Source organism: Phaseolus vulgaris, unplaced genomic scaffold (genome assembly GCF_000499845.2).
Source record: "Phaseolus vulgaris cultivar G19833 unplaced genomic scaffold, P. vulgaris v2.0 scaffold_21, whole genome shotgun sequence".
Classification (NCBI taxonomy): Eukaryota; Viridiplantae; Streptophyta; class Magnoliopsida; order Fabales; family Fabaceae; genus Phaseolus; species Phaseolus vulgaris.
In genome coordinates this window covers 83804-99101 of record NW_027174090.1, presented here as the reverse complement: position 1 = coordinate 99101, position 15298 = coordinate 83804, and the positions used below count along the sequence as shown (strand labels likewise).

The window sequence follows — 15298 nt, the reverse complement described above, 5'->3', positions numbered from 1 at the left end:
AGGGCATCCTCTACTCGGGAGTGTTCCATTTCCGCGAGCGTCAGGCTGAATGACACCTTCTCCACCTCAACCTTCATAGTGCTATTTTCGGTCTTGAGGTTGTAGAGATCGTCTTGAAGCCGCCTGGTGGAGCTCTCCACAGCCCTCGTTATGATCGATGGGATATCCTCTGCTATGGTTTTGAGTTTGGCGGTCAGAGGTTCCCACATCCTTGTGACTTCAAGGGAAAGGTTGGATGCCTGGAGAGGCGCCAGGGGGGCTTATGGAGGGTTCTCGCCGCCACCTTCCTTAGCAGGATTTTCAGTGTTTGCTTCCTGGCGTGGCGACGCAACAGGGGACTCGGTAATTAGAATTGGAGAGGTGTGAGCAACCTCATCCCCGGTCGGAACGTTCTCTGCAGCTGAAGCGTTTGAAGGGGGGCCCCCTCCAGCTGAGATATGGGGTGTAGAGGCACTCGGGGGGTCCTCCAGAAAATTTGGCTCTTGAGCCTCAGCTGCTGGTGGCGCAGTGGCCAGTGGAATTGCTTGGACTGGTGATGAAGGGGCTTGTGGTGTTGGCGATGAGGGAGGAGGAGCGGGTGTTGATGGTGGTGATGAGGTTGGAAGAGGGGGTGGAGCAGGTGGAGAAGATGGTGCCACCCTCTTCCTTTTTGTGACAAGGCCATCCTCTGTGACCTCGTCGTCCTCTTCTTCTTCCTCTTGGACGATTTGGGGGGCTTTCCGTTTTGGCCTCTTAAGGACCAGTTTCTTTCGCTGGGTGGGTTCCTTGGGCGGCGATCGCCCATGAACGATAGCCTTCTCGACCGCCGAGTTGGGAACCGTCTGGGAACCGGTCGCCAACCCGTGGTTTCGGGCGAGCGCCTTTAAGTCGGCGAGCATGTTTTTACCCAACATATTATCTGCATGAAACGAAAATGCATGAGTTAGCTCAGAGAAGAAAGAGATAGGTGTATGAGGCAATGAAACAGCAAAACAGGTATATGCAGAAAAGGTAAAACCAAAGTCTTGTGCGTATCACACAAGACGCCCAGAAACAGTATCAGAAGCAATATCAAAACAAGAAAACAAGAGTGTAGCGCCCTAACCTATTTGGAATTCTAGCTGGTCCTCAAAGAATTCGAAGGAGATCAGGGTGGGGGTCAGGAAGGTTATGTTGGCATCCGACACCCTCTTCCAGAATAGGCAGAGGTCTCGGTCCAAAGCGCCCATGCAATCAGGACTTCTGGGCCTCCTGAAACAGCTCTTGGACTCCTTTTTCCCCTTGTCCACCCAGTACAAGGGGAAACCGTCGAGAAGGGAAGTGTCTTTATCGTTTGCGCGCACTTGGATGAACTTCCCCTTCCAGTCCTTGTATGATTGCTGGAAGATGGTAAAAATGGATCTCCCAGCAATGGCATTCAGGCTGACCCACAGGCGGTCTCCTGGGTGCTTGGCCTAAAAAAGAAACAAAAACACGTCCACTGACGCAGGCAGCCCCAGGTGGTCGCACGTTATTTGAAAGGCTCGAACAAACGCCCAGCTGTTGGGGTGAAGCTGGGCGGCAGCAATGTTGAGCTCGGTCAAGAGTTCCCTCTCGAATCGGGTGAGAGGAAATCTGAGTTTGACTTTCTTGAAGAAAGTTGTGTAAACGAAGCAAAAGGGCCCGTTGGCGCTCACTTTGTCATCAGCGCACACTGGCAGAGCGGCGGGGCAAGGCAGCACCATCATCCTCTCGTTGTGCTCCTTGTGAAACGATTGATAGGCCTCGTCCCCCTTTGTCAACCGCAGAACTGCTCCCGCAGTGTTCACCGACGAGGTCTCCTTTAGAAGGGTTGGGGTGGCCCAAGGATATAGTGTTTTGAAGTCTAGTAGAGGCACGGGGGCTCCTCCAGCGTCTGGTGGAGTCGCCTGGGCCAGAGCAGTTTGGGAAGATGCAGGCCTCTCAGCCTGCGAAGAGGAAGCGCCACGGACTTGGGTTGGGTCGTGCGCTTGTGAAGAAGGGTTTCGTGCTGGTGGAGGGGGGTTCGGGGTGATCTTTGTGCGAGTCATGATAGCAACTGCAAAGGAAGAAGAAAGGAAAAACAATCAGGGGGTTACAGAGGCTGACTCGGTCATGGAAGGAAGGTGAAACGACGAACGAATGTGAGTTCGTTGCGACGATCGACAAAGCCCTAAGTTACGCAGAAGAGAAATGGAGAAACGACCCACAGCGTATGCACCAGGCAGTTACAGGATGATGCAAATCGGTGAAAATGCAAGGAAACCCAGCAGATGAAGGAAAGTAATTACCTTTCAATGATCAGGAAGACGAGGGAGGAAGATGGAGATCTGGAACGTTGAAGAGCGTCGAGAGTTTCGCAGAGGGAAGTTAGAGCGTTTTGCAAGCACGAAGAAAGTGATGGAACAGTGAAACGTAATGGGTTTAAGGGTTTTCGAAATGGTTTGGGGAAGCGCTAACGGAAGATGAAGATAGCCGTTGATGAAAGCCACGTGTCGAACGATGAGCGAAGGGTTTGGTGGAGCGTCAGAGCAGCAGAAAGTACTATCGCTTGGAATTCTGCGTCAGTGCCACGTAGACCGGTGTTAACGAAGGCTCTTTCAGTCTTTTCGCTAGACAAGTCTTCGCTTAAGACTGGGGGGCTTGTGTACCGCCCTGGTGGTCGGGTATGATGACGTGGCACCTTGCTACAGTGTAGGCGTGTTGACAAGGCGCCAGGTTGGCAGTTAAGAAGGAAGTCGGGAGGCACGTGTAGTCGCCGATTGTTAAGTTGGCGTGTTCCGACTTCCAGTTTACCAGAATAGGCGATCGCCAGGTTGAGGATGGAGTCGCCAGATGCAGACTCAGGCGACCAAGCAGTCGGAGATCGCCAGAACAAGCACATCGCCGAAGATGAAGGAGAAGCAGATTATGAAGGCGGCCGGCGAGACCACAGGGAAGGTGTATGACGGCCCTAACTCGCCAGTTTCAGTAGAGATCGCACTCCTAAGTTAGCTATGCACTGGGCAGTACCATGCATAGGTAACTTAGCCAAAATAAGAGTAGAAGCAACGCCAAGTCAGGGAGCCTCCAGATGATGGCACGTGTACAGTTGGATACGAGCCACGTGTCCAAGTCTGTAACTGCCGGGAGAGAGAAAATCACCAGGTATATAAGAGCTCTTAACGGATTTTCTGAGGCACGCACGTTCAGTTCATACACTTTACGCTTGCGAGTGACAGAGCTGTTGTGAGAGAGAGTTTTTGCACGGTTCTAGTTCTTAGTATTTGGTGATACCGTCACTGACTTGAGCGTCGGAGTGCGATCGGCCGCAGCGGCGCCGTGTCGTTTCTTTGCAGGTTCTTGAAGCAGATCCAGAGGAGGAACGAAGGTGATAAGCGGTGCGCACGTCGATCCTTTGACGAGGCATTCTCCAGCGCTCCGGTCAACAGGCAGGATCATTTACTAATGTAGAAAGTATTAAAAGAGCCCATTATATCTCATGTCATACCCGAAGCATTTAGAACCCTTGAACACTACTACTACAAAAATAACTTTTAATGATGATTAAAAAGGCAATTTTTTAACAACAGGTTATAAAAATTTTTTCGACGATGGTTATAAAATTGTTGTTATAAGCCAAAAAATAGGACACGTGAATTAAAATCGTCGTGAAATTGGAATAACATATGGAAGAACTCACTTTTAACAACAGTTCCAAACTAAAATGTCGTTGAAAGTGGGTTTTTAAAGACGGTTCTAGCTTAGAACCATCGTTAAAAGTGTTTCTGAATGATTTTTAAATACGATTCTAGGTCAGGTTCGTCTTTAAAAGTACCATGTTTTTTTTGTATATCTTTTAGTATTTCTATTCTTACCTCCTACATAATGTACAAAATTCTCAAACAAGGTATGTGTTGTAATGAAATTTTGGCTATGTATAACATCATAATTTAAATATGAAAAGTTACATATGAAAAACTACATATAACATCATAATTTAAACAACAAATTGTATATGAAAAAATTAAATAGTAAACTTATGATGTCATTCTAATTATTTATCTACATTAAGGTGTTATACATGGTTACAAAATATTTTGACCATATTGTCTTAACATACTTCAGTGCTTCAGATTCTAACGATTGTGAACATTGAAAAAATGTAACATTTCAAATTTTTTTGAATTAGTTCATAATTTATAAACACCAAATTTTAATTTCCTTGTGTATTGATGTATTACCTGATCACAACCTGTATCAATTCCAGCTCACACAATGAATGGCATCCACTGCACACATAGTAACCACACTCATAATGTCCAAATTGTTTATTGGAAGGAGCAAATGAAGGATGGATTCAGAGAAATAAAAGGATAAAAGGGAAAAGGCTTGGTAAATATAGCTTAAATAAACTTTTGTGAATCTATTTCTCTGTATTTTGTAGCATGTACCGATCAGGTCATCGGGTTTGATGACGTGGACAGTAAGTGAGTACGTGGGGCGTGCTTGGCGGGACACGTGGACAAGAGAAAGATGAGTGGTCAAGAAGTTAACATAGTCGTCGTTTGTGGAAGTGGCGTTCTTCAGTGTACATAGTCGGTTGTCGCCAGGTTTTCGTATCATCGTCGTGTTAGATAATGGAAGATCAGGTGGTCAGGAATCGCCACAAGAGGCACATCGCCGGATTTCCCAGTAAACTTAGTTGAAGCTGTTGGAGGTTCAGGTGAGTAAGTTCAGGCGTGTAAGTTCAGTAAAGATGATTGTTACGTTAGCATGAAGCATGGAGGTTAAGTGAGTTGGAGGAAACAACTTGCTCATCGATGACAGGATTCCCAAAGTGGACATTCGTCGATGGACAGGTTTCCTTAGCTAGAACATGCATGGCGTGGCAGCGAGGATGGTGGCACTGGCGACAAGCGATATCACAGAGATGATGTACTTTGTTGCATCTGATACTTGCTTTGTCGGGTGGCGTTCCAGAGCGTGTTACGAGCTAGGTTACACCTTGAATAGGAGACTTGGTCGCGTAACGGGATGCTACATAGAAATGACGCTTAAGTTACCCTGGCCCAAATGATGGCACGTGTAGAGTTGGATGCTACATAGAAATGACGCTTAAGTTACCCCGACCCAGATGATGACACGTGTAGAGTTGGATGCTACATAGAAATGACGCTTAAGTTACCCCAGCCCAGATGATGACGCGTGTAGAGTTGGATGCGGGCCACGCGTCCAAAGTGTAACTGTCTGGAGAGAGAAAATACCTAGGTATAAAAGGTAAACTTAACAAAATTTGGAGGTATGTTCATTACGACTCTTTTTTCTTATTGAGAACACTTGAGCACGGTTCTACAGCACCTAGTTTTTCCTTAGTTTTTGGGTGTTCCTGTTGCTGACTTGAGCGTTAGAGCACCACCGGCCGCAGAGGCGCCATACTGTGTTTTCAGGTTCTCAGAGAGACAATCTGTAGCGTGGACTTGAAGCGCACGTGGTGTTAAAGCTGGTGAGGAAAGATCGTGACGAGGCATCGTTCTTGAACTTGGTCAACCGGCAGGATCATCTAATGCCCACCGTGGGGCCGTGTAAAAGGTGATTCCCAACCACGATTCGAGTTTATTGAAGTTTTCGTGATTTCTGTTCGACTGCTTGCTGTAGCAGTCGGTTTTCTGGAGTTTCACCGTTTGTTTGGGGGTTTTAATCAGTAAATTGGAGTTTCTTTGAGTTGTTGAAGTTTCTATCGATTGATTGCTGGATCAATCGCCTCGCTGAAGTTTGTTCGAAGAGTTTGGAATCTTTGTTCTGGTTCGGAGTGTTTGTGATTACGATTTTGGTGTGATTTCCTGAAGTTTATTGAGAAAGGATGAGGGCAACGCGATCCAGTTCAGTCGCACCGCAAACCGAAAAGGGAGCTGTATCTATAGCGCAGGTGATGGAAATGATGAGGACGTTGCAGGAGAACGTGGCTGCATCACGTTCTGAACAAGAGAGAATGCACGAGGCACTAGTGACCTCACAGGCTAGAAATGAAGAGCTTCACAGAGTCAATGAAGAGTTACGTAAAGCCCTTCAAGGACAGAAGGAGCGTGCGACTGGGGACAAATCTGCACCCCCATCCCCACCGCGTAATTTTCCAATGCCGTTCTCTCAGGAGATCATGGACACGGTGGTTCCTGCGAATACGGTAGCGGTGAAAGTATCCTTCACCGGGGTGTAGGATCCAGAGGGTCATCTCACTACGTTTCACACGCAGATGATGCTCTAAGGCGGTTCAGATGCAGTCTACTGCAAGGTGTTCATGAGTACTCTCAGTGGAACAGCGCTGGAGTGGTTCATCAGTCTACCTACCGGCCACATTACCACCTTCCAGCAATTCTCCAAGATGTTCGTCGAGCAGTACATAGTAAACAAGGCACCTCTGTTGGTGTCTTACGATCTGTTCGATGTGAGACAGTATCAAGGGGAGTCTCTGAAGGATTTTTTGAACAGATTCGGAGCTCAGATTGTTTGCTTGCTAGGTAAGGATGAAGATATGTTTGTGCACGCCTTCAAAAAGGGCGTGATGCCTAGATCGTTTAGTGAATCACTGATCAGGAGCCACCCCGCCACGTTCGCTGAAATCCGGCGACGTGTCGTGGCTCACATCGCCGCTGAGAGCAAAGTTTTCGAGAAGAGAGGAAATGTGGCTCCATCTAAGCCACGCGCTGAGACGAGGATTCAGCTGCAGAGGGTGATGGAGGCGGCGACAGGGAAGAAGGATCAAAGGATGCATCATCCTTATGATCCAAAGAAGAGCAAGGCGAAGGGGCCAGGGCGGCCTAGAGAGTTTAATCGCCCATCGAGGTACGAGTTTGTGATGGGATTGGCTGACCTGATCGCCATTCCGAATATTGCTGCCAGGCTCAAAGTACCTGAGAAGACGACAGATAAGGTGTTGGGGCCAAAACCGAACGCGTGGTGTGAGTTCCACAAGAGTTTTGGCCACTCCATCAATTCGTGCTTGGCTTTGGGATACCAACTCGCCGTGTTGGTCAAGTGTGGGTTCTTGAAAGACTATTTGCTGGAGAAGCAAACGGGGCAATCGTCAGGTTCATAACCGGCGAGCAGTGAGGGACAGTAGCATGAAGTACCCATTCACGGCGAGATCCACACTATAGTTGGTGGATTCTTGGGTGGTGGGTGCACTGCATCACAGCGGAAGAAATATGCGAGGTCCGTGATGTCAGTATAAGTTTTTGAGGATCACTCGCTCGATGTGGACATCACGTTCACCAAAGAAGATCTTAGGGATGTTGTGCCCCATGACAACAATCCCATTGTAATCTCGCTTGTTACAGCGGGGAGGATGGTTCATCGGGTGTTGGTCGATCAGGGGAGCTCGACAAATGTTATGTTTTGGACGACTTTTGGAAAGTTACAGTTATCCCCTGACCAGCTGAGGCCATATGTGGGTTGCTTATACGGTTTTGCTGGTGATCAAGTGGAGGTCAGGGGGTGCATCGAGTTAAGAACGACGTTCACGGATGGGGTAGCCTCGCGCACAGAGAAGATCAGGTACCTTGTTGTGAACACTCCTTCAGCATATAAGATCCTGTTGGGAAGGCCAACACTTAACAGGATAGGAGCTGTGCCTTCAACAAGGCACATGAAGGTCAAGTTACCTTCAATGGAAGGGGTGGTTATCACCATCCGCTCTGATCAAAAGGAGGCAAAGAAGTGCTATGAAAACAGCCTCAAGAATAAGAGATCAGTGTGCCATGTAACCACAACGCTGCCCCCTGGTGTGGAGCCTGGACAGGAAAATCGGCGAGTTGTGGACACAGCATTTGAGGTGGCCACTTAAAGAGATGTGGCGAGGGCGGATGTTGAGGCGAGGTGCGAGAATGCCGCTCGGCTGAAGGAAGAGAAGGACTTCCCGGAAGTCGCCAGGGAGTCAGGAATCACGAGAGCGGTGATCGCCAGTGAGAAGAGGCCTCAGCCGGTCGAAGATTGGCGGCAAAACGTTTAAGCTGGGGAAGACTTTAGATGGTGAGACACAAGACCAGATCGCCAAGGTGATAGATAGACATCTGAAGCGTTTGCATGGCCTGCTTCAGACATGCCGGGAATTGACCTTGATTTCCTGTGTCATCGCCTAGCGATGGATCCTCAATTCAAGCCAATCCGACAAAGAAGAATAAAGTTTAACGAAGAAAAGAGGTAGGCGATCAGGGACGAGACGTAGAAACTCCTTGCGGCAGGTCATATCAGGGAGATTCAGTATCCGGAATGGCTCGCCAATGTTGTTCTGGTCAAGAAGAGCAATGGGGAATGGCGAATGTGCGTTGATTTTACAGATTTAAATAAAGCCTGTCCAAAGGTATCGAACAGTTCGAACAGTTTGAACAGAATGAAAATTATTACAGACCAAGGTAAAACATAAGAGTTTTCAAGGCGATAAATCAATTGGGGGTACGATCTTGACGTCCACTACCTCGTTGTATACCGAGAACTCGGAGAGATCAAGGTCAGGATATTTGCAAGCAAACTGCTCCAAAGCAGCGCCAAATCCGGAAGTTAGAACCTGGGCAGCCTCAAGCTGAAGCTCGTCGATCTTCGTCTTGAACCCACTGTTCTCTTCACGAACCCGGGTGACTTCAAGCTCGAGCTTGTCGGCCTTCTTCTTGAGCCCACTGTTCTCTTCGCGAACTCGGGCTAGCTCAGGAGCGGTTTCACTTAATTCCTGGGAAGCCTTATCCTGATCTTGCTCAACCTTTCCCAGAAGAGTCTCCCTCTCGATTGACCTCTTCACCAAGTCGACCATCTTTTCGGCATCAGTTTTCTTTGCCTCCTCCAGCGTGGCAATCTTCTCCCTTAGAGGGACGATCCTATTCTCCAGCTCGACGACATCCTGGAGTTTGTCATGAAGTTTCTTGCGCAGCTCTTTGTTGTCTTTGCGCACGCTTTGGAGCTCGTCCTTGAGGTCATTTTCGACCCGTAAAAACTCGAGGCCTTGCATCAGCATGTCGCATTTGGTCTTCTCGGTTGCGGCTTTCGCGGTGCTTGCCACCTCCTGGTTGATCCGGTTATCAAGTTCAAACTTCTCCAAGGAGTCCCTTAGCCCTTCGCCGACGATTTGGGGAAGACAATCATCAACCATGGCACTTGTACCGACCAGGTCATCAGGCGTGATGACGTGTCTTGCACGTGCTCGAGTGGGGCGTGCTCAATGGAACGCGTAGGCTAGAAAAGATGAATGGCTCGGAAGTAGGCATAGTCGCCGATCGGTGGATTGGTGTTCTCCGATCTCTAGTGTGCGTAACCGGTGGTCACCAGAGTTGCGTTGCAGTCGCCGATCGGTGGATTGGTGTTCTCCAATCTCTAGTGTGCGTAATAGGCGGTCACCAGAGTTGCGTCGCAGTCGCCGTATGAGAATGCTAGTAGATCGGGTGGTTTACACACCGCCACAAGGAGCACGTCGCCGGGTCTCCCAGCGAACTTAGTTAAGGCTGTCGAAGGCTCAGAAGGGTAATTCCAAGCGTGTAAGTTCAGTAAGACGATGGTGGCACCAGCTTGGGGATGAAAGTCGAGTGGGTTGGGGGAAACCCAGCTATAAAGGTAACCTTAACAGAATCTGCAGAGGTACGTTTTTCATTACGACTGATACTGCTAAGGTTGTGTGCCTACAGTACGGTCCTACAGAGCATATTCTCTCTTAGTTTTTGGGTGTTCTTGTCACTGACTTGAGCGTCGGAGCGCCACCGGCCGCAGAGGCGCCACTGTGTGTTTTTCAGGTTCTCAGAGAGGCTATCTGTGGAGTGGACTTGGAGGGCACGTGGTGTCAAGCTGGTGAGGAAGATCGTGACGAGGCAACGCTCTTGCGCTAAGTCAACCGGCAGGATCATCTGGCGCCCACCGTGGGGCCGTATAAAATGTGATTCCCAACCATAGTTTGTGTTTGTGGTGCTTCGAGTGTTTTCTGTTCGACTGCTCGCTATCGCAGTCGACTCCTGGAGTTTTCACCGTTTGTTTGGAGTTCTTTGAGCTCATGAGTTTGCTGAGGAAGGATGAGGACAACGCGCTCCAGTTCAGTTGCCCCATCAACAGACGAAGATGTTGTGCCCATGACGCAAGTGATGGACATGATGAGGACGCTGCAGGAGAACGTGGCTGCATCGCGTTCTGAGCAGGAAAGGATGCACGAGGCGCTGGTGGCCTCGCAAGCAAGGAACGAAGAGCTCAATAGGATCAACGAAGAGCTGCGCAAAGCCCTTCAGGAGTGGGAGGAGTGTGCGGCAGGGGACATATCTGCACCCCCATCCCCACCATGCAGCTTTCCTATGCCATTTTCCCAAGAGATCATGGACTCGGTAGTCTCGGCCAACACTGTGGCAGTGAAAGGGTCTTTCACTGGGGTGGAGGACCTTGAAGCCCATCTCACGACGTTTCATACTCAGATGATGCTCTCAGGGGGCTCAGACGCGGTGTATTGTAAGGTGTTCATGAGCACTTTGAGCGGAACGGCGTTGGACTGGTTCGTCAGTATACCCACTGGCCACATTACCACGTTCCAATAGTTTTCCAAGATGTTTGTTGAGCAGTACATAGTGAACAAGGCGCCACCTTTGGTGTCTTACGACTTGTTTGATATAAGGCAGTACCAAGGGGAGTCCTTGAAGGATTTCCTGAACAGATTCGGAGCTCGGATAGTCCGTTTGCCAGGAAAGGACGAAGAGATGTTCGCACACGCCTTCAAAAAGGGCGTGTTGCCTGGGCCTTTTAGTGAGTCGCTCATCAGGAGCCACCCCGCCACGTTCGCCGAAATCCGGCGACGTGCTGTGGCTCACATCGCCGCCGAGAGCGAGGTCACCGAGAAGAGAGGAAATGTGGCCCCAACTAAACCGCGCACCCAAGCAAGGGTACAACCTCAGAGGGTAATGGAGGCGGCGGCGGGAAAGAGGGATCAAAGGACGCGTCATCCTTACGACCCTAAGAAAAATAAGAGCAAGGGACCAGGGCGCCCCAGGGAGAGTAATCCCCCCCCCCCCCGAGGTATGAGTTTGTGATGGGTTTGGCGGATTTGATCGCCATCCCATACATAGATGCCAGGCTCAAAGTGCCTCAGAAAACGGCGGAGAAGATTTTGGGGCCAAAGCTAGACGCATGGTGCGAGTTCCACAAGAGTTTTGGCCACTCTATCAACTCGTGTTTGGCTCTGGGACACTAGCTCGTCGAGCTGGTCAAATGTGGTTTCCTGAAGGATTACTTGCTAGAGAAGCAAGCAGACCAAGCATCAGGGTCTCAACCGGCGAGCAGCGGAGGGCAACAGCTCGAGGTGCCTATTCACGGCGAGATCCACACCATAGCTGGCGGATTCTCCGACGGGGGGTGCACAGCGTCGCAACGAAAGAGGTACGCGAGGTCGGTAATGTCAGTGGAAGTCTTTGAGGATCACTCGCCCGTCGTGGACATCACGTTCACCAAGGGGGACCTCAGGGACGTGGTGCCTCACGACAACGACCCTATTGTGATCTCGCTTGTCACGGCGGGAAGGACCGTCCACCGGGTGCGGAAGCTCAGCAGATGTGATGTTTTGGCCAACCTTTGAGAAGCTACAACTGTCCCCTGATCAGCTAAGACCGTATGGGGGCTGCTTGTACGGTTTTGTCGGCGACCAGGTGGAGGTGAGGGGGTATATCGAGCTGAGGACGACCTTCACTGACGGGCTTGGCCTCACGAACGGAGAAGATCAGGTATCTTGTTGTAAACGCCCCGTCAGCGTACAACATACTGCTGGGGAGGCCAACGCTCAACAGAACAGGAGTTGTGCCTTCGACAAGGCACATGAAGGTCAAGTTGTCGTCTATGGAGGGTATGATCATCACTATTTGCTCCAACCAGGAGGAGGCGAAGAAGTGTTACGAAAACAGCCTCAAGAACAAGAGGTCTGTGTGCCACGTAACCACAACGCATCCCCCTGGCGTGGAGCCGGAGCGCGAACCCCGACGAGTTTCGGATGCGGCGTTAGAGGTGGTCGCCGAGGGCGATGTGCCGATGGGGAATGTAGAGGCGAGGTCGGAGAGAAACTGCTCGGAGATCGCCAGCGAGAGGAAACCTCAGCCAGTAGAGGAATGGCTCGAGAAGGAGATCAGCGGTAAGGTGTTTAAGTTGGGGAGAACCCTGGATAGCAAGACGCAAGACCAGATCGCCGAGGTAATAAGTAGACACTTGGATGCGTTTGCGTGGGCTGCTTCAGATATGTCGGGGATCGACCCTGATTTCTTGTGCCATCGTTTGGCAATGGACCCCCAAGTCAGGCCCATCAGCCAAAGAAGAAGAAGATTCAATGAGGAGAAGAGATAGGCGATCATAGAAGAGACGCAGAAACTACTCGCAGCGGGCCACATCAGGGAAATCTAATATCCAGAATGGCTTGCTAACATTGTCCTGGTCAAGAAGAGCAGCGGAAAATGGCGGATGTGCGTTGACTTTACAAACCTGAACAAGGCCTGCCCGAAGGACTCTTACCCTTTGCCAAGCATAAACGCCCTAGTAGACAGTGCATTAGGGTGCAAGCTGCTCAGTTTTCTAGATGCCTTCTCGGGGTACAACCAAATCAAAATGCACCCCAAGGACGAAGAGAAGACCGCCTTCATGACGGAAAGGTCATGTTATTGCTACAAGGTAATGCCCTTCGGGTTGAAGAATGCAGGGGCCACATACCAAAGGCTGATGGACAAGGTGCTCGCGCCCATGCTCGGAAGGAATGTGCAGGCCTACGTCGACGACATGGTCGCCACGTCCCTGGAGAAAGACAAGCACGTCACAGACTTGGAAGAGTTGTTCATCACAATAGCCAGGTATAAGCTAAAACTGAATCCTGAAAAGTGCGTTTTTGGTGTAGAAGCAGGGAAATTTCTGGGGTTTCTTCTGTCAGAGAGGGGAATTGAGGCTAACCCCGAGAAGTGCGCCGCCATTTTGGCAATGAGGAGCCCCGCCAATGTGAAGGAGGTGCAGCAACTCACGGGGCGGATGGCCGCCCTGTCTCGATTCGTATCGGGAAGCGGAGAGAAGGTGATGGAGGAGGGCCCAAGCTCACCACACGATGAAAGCCAAGCCTCCAAGACTAGACGGTCTAGCCTATGATGAGGAGCGTCTAGACTCAAAAAGGAGCGTCTAGCCCATGAAGAGGAGCGTCTAGGCCATGATGAGGAGCGGCTACATAAGGAGCGTCTAGGCCATGATGAGGATTCCTTCTAGACCGTCTAGCTTCACATACACATGGGTCAAAGCTACGGTTTTGGGAAGAGAAGACCTTTGTAATTGTTACATAAAGGCCCATTAGGGGTGCTTAGTAATTAGAGTAGTGTAGAAAGCATATTTGTGTGAACATTCTAGAAAGACCATGGAGGGGGTGAGCATAAAAACTAGACACACCCCTCCCCATGTGGTCATTTGTGCACCTATGTGCCATGTGCACCCATGTGCTTCACATTTACATTTCATTTGGCTAGCATTAGGGTTGCATTATGGTCCTCCTTAGCCTATAAAAGGAGGAGCCTACACCTTGTATTTTCAAGTTTATTGTGAGTAAAGTTATGTTGCCATTTTGTGCCAAGCTTTGCTTCTCCCTAGAATTCTAGGCTCTAAACTTCATCTCCTTCACCTCTCCTTGGGTTGGCCGAACCTCCCTAGCTTCATACATATCATGCACCTTCAAGATCAACACCACTCTTAGGAGGATCTTGCTCACACACCTTCATAGCTTCCGCACCACTTTTTATCACATGATTCAAGAAGACCTTCATGAAATGCCATCATTTGGTATCATGAGCTATGGTTCTTCAAGATGAGTTGCTTTTGGTCTTTCATTTTTAGTTCTTCTTTACTTTCATGTTGTTCATCTTATTTTCCATAATTGTCTTGCTGTTTTTTACATTTTAATTTGTTTGGTGTGCTTTGTGGAAGATCCAATCGAAGCACTCTTGTTCAATTGATCTTGAATAAGTTCTTGTGCAATTTGTGATAGGATTCCATACACCTTTGAGTTGCTATTTTCTTTTAGGCTTTTGAGTCTTTATTGCTTTCATTATTTGGTTCATATTATGCTTTTGAGTCTTTAATTTCTGAATCTTATATGTTTTGTCAAGTCATGTTCATCCATATTGTCAACAATTCATAGTAGTCCTTTTATTTGGCTTAATTGTTTCTTGATTTTGGGTCTCTTTAATTGCTTGAATCTGTTGTTCTTTGATCTTTTGGTGCCTTTTTAATTTTAGTTTGAGTTCCATTTGTGTTTAGATCATACACAAATTCTATTTCACAAATTCTATTGTGTTTCAATTTTGGTATCTTGCTGTTTTTTGTTTCCAGTTTTCAGATTCCCCTGTTTTCACCTTCTTTGTTTTGGCTGTTTTGATCCAGAAAAATATTTCCACTCATAGGAAATTTTTGATTCTCTGGAATATGCAATTTTAAAGTGTTATAGAAAGGACAAAAAAAGAATTAGTCCAAAAGAAGCAACAGAAAAAATGATAAATCTTTTAAAATCAGTGTGCAAATTGCAAAATTGCAAAATTGGTGAAAAAAATTGGTTGATGCGTTTTGAGTGATTCCAAAGCCAGGATTTAGCTAAGATCTTGAATATCTTGCATATCAAATTTCAGAGTCAAATTTTAAAAATACAGCTCAGAATAAATTGGGGAACAAACACGTTTCAGGCCCACAACATTTTCCAGTGGTGCTGTTTTTTTTATTTGGTCATCTAATCTAGTGCCTTTCTTTAGGAATTCTTTTGTGTGCCAACCTTTAATTGAGTACCTTTTATTTGTTTGCTTTAATTTATTGACTATCTTTCTAGTTGTCATAATCTAAATCCTTTTGGTGGTACTGTTTTATTCAATTAAATTTGTTTCTTGCTTTTGTTCTTTGACCTCTAATTTGGGTGCTGGAATCTACTTTCTTTTGGTGCTTATGTGAAGGGCAACTTAATTTTGGTTAAGGTTTAGTCCTTTGATAGGTGCTGGAAATTGGAGAATTAAGACCATCATTCTAAGGAGAAGACAAAGCCAAAGCCGAAACAAGCATTCTTGAAAACACTACAAACACTTGGAGAATCAACAAGCATAGACAACAAGGAAGTGCACTAACCAAAAAGATGATCAACAAAGGGAGTTTTCTTAATTCCTTTGCAACTTGGTTTATTGTTAATTACCCTTTTAATTACGTTTTAGACGGTGAGTGTGTCTTCAAGGGCTCCAAGTGTCCAAGAAGCCTCACCTAGGGCCGAATAGTATAGCATTCTTGTTTAGCAATTGTTAATTTGTTGGTGATTGTCTTTCTTTTGCTTAGTAGTAACGCTTTG

At 48.0% G+C, this 15298-nt stretch overlaps 2 protein-coding genes across 2 annotated transcripts; one reads left to right on the top strand and one right to left on the bottom strand.

Annotated features, from left to right (window-relative positions):
- The first annotated feature begins 6253 nt into the window (after positions 1-6253).
- On the top strand, positions 6254-7051 carry LOC137817219 (uncharacterized). Its single transcript, XM_068620468.1, has one exon. It carries the CDS (start codon positions 6254-6256, stop codon positions 7049-7051), a length of 798 nt encoding a protein of 265 aa, XP_068476569.1.
- A 1332-nt stretch (positions 7052-8383) lies between these two features.
- LOC137817218 (uncharacterized) lies at positions 8384-9094 on the bottom strand. The gene has a single exon (XM_068620467.1). The coding sequence runs from the start codon at positions 9092-9094 to the stop codon at positions 8384-8386; it is 711 nt and encodes a 236-aa protein (XP_068476568.1).
- Between the last annotated feature and the right edge of the window lie 6204 nt (positions 9095-15298).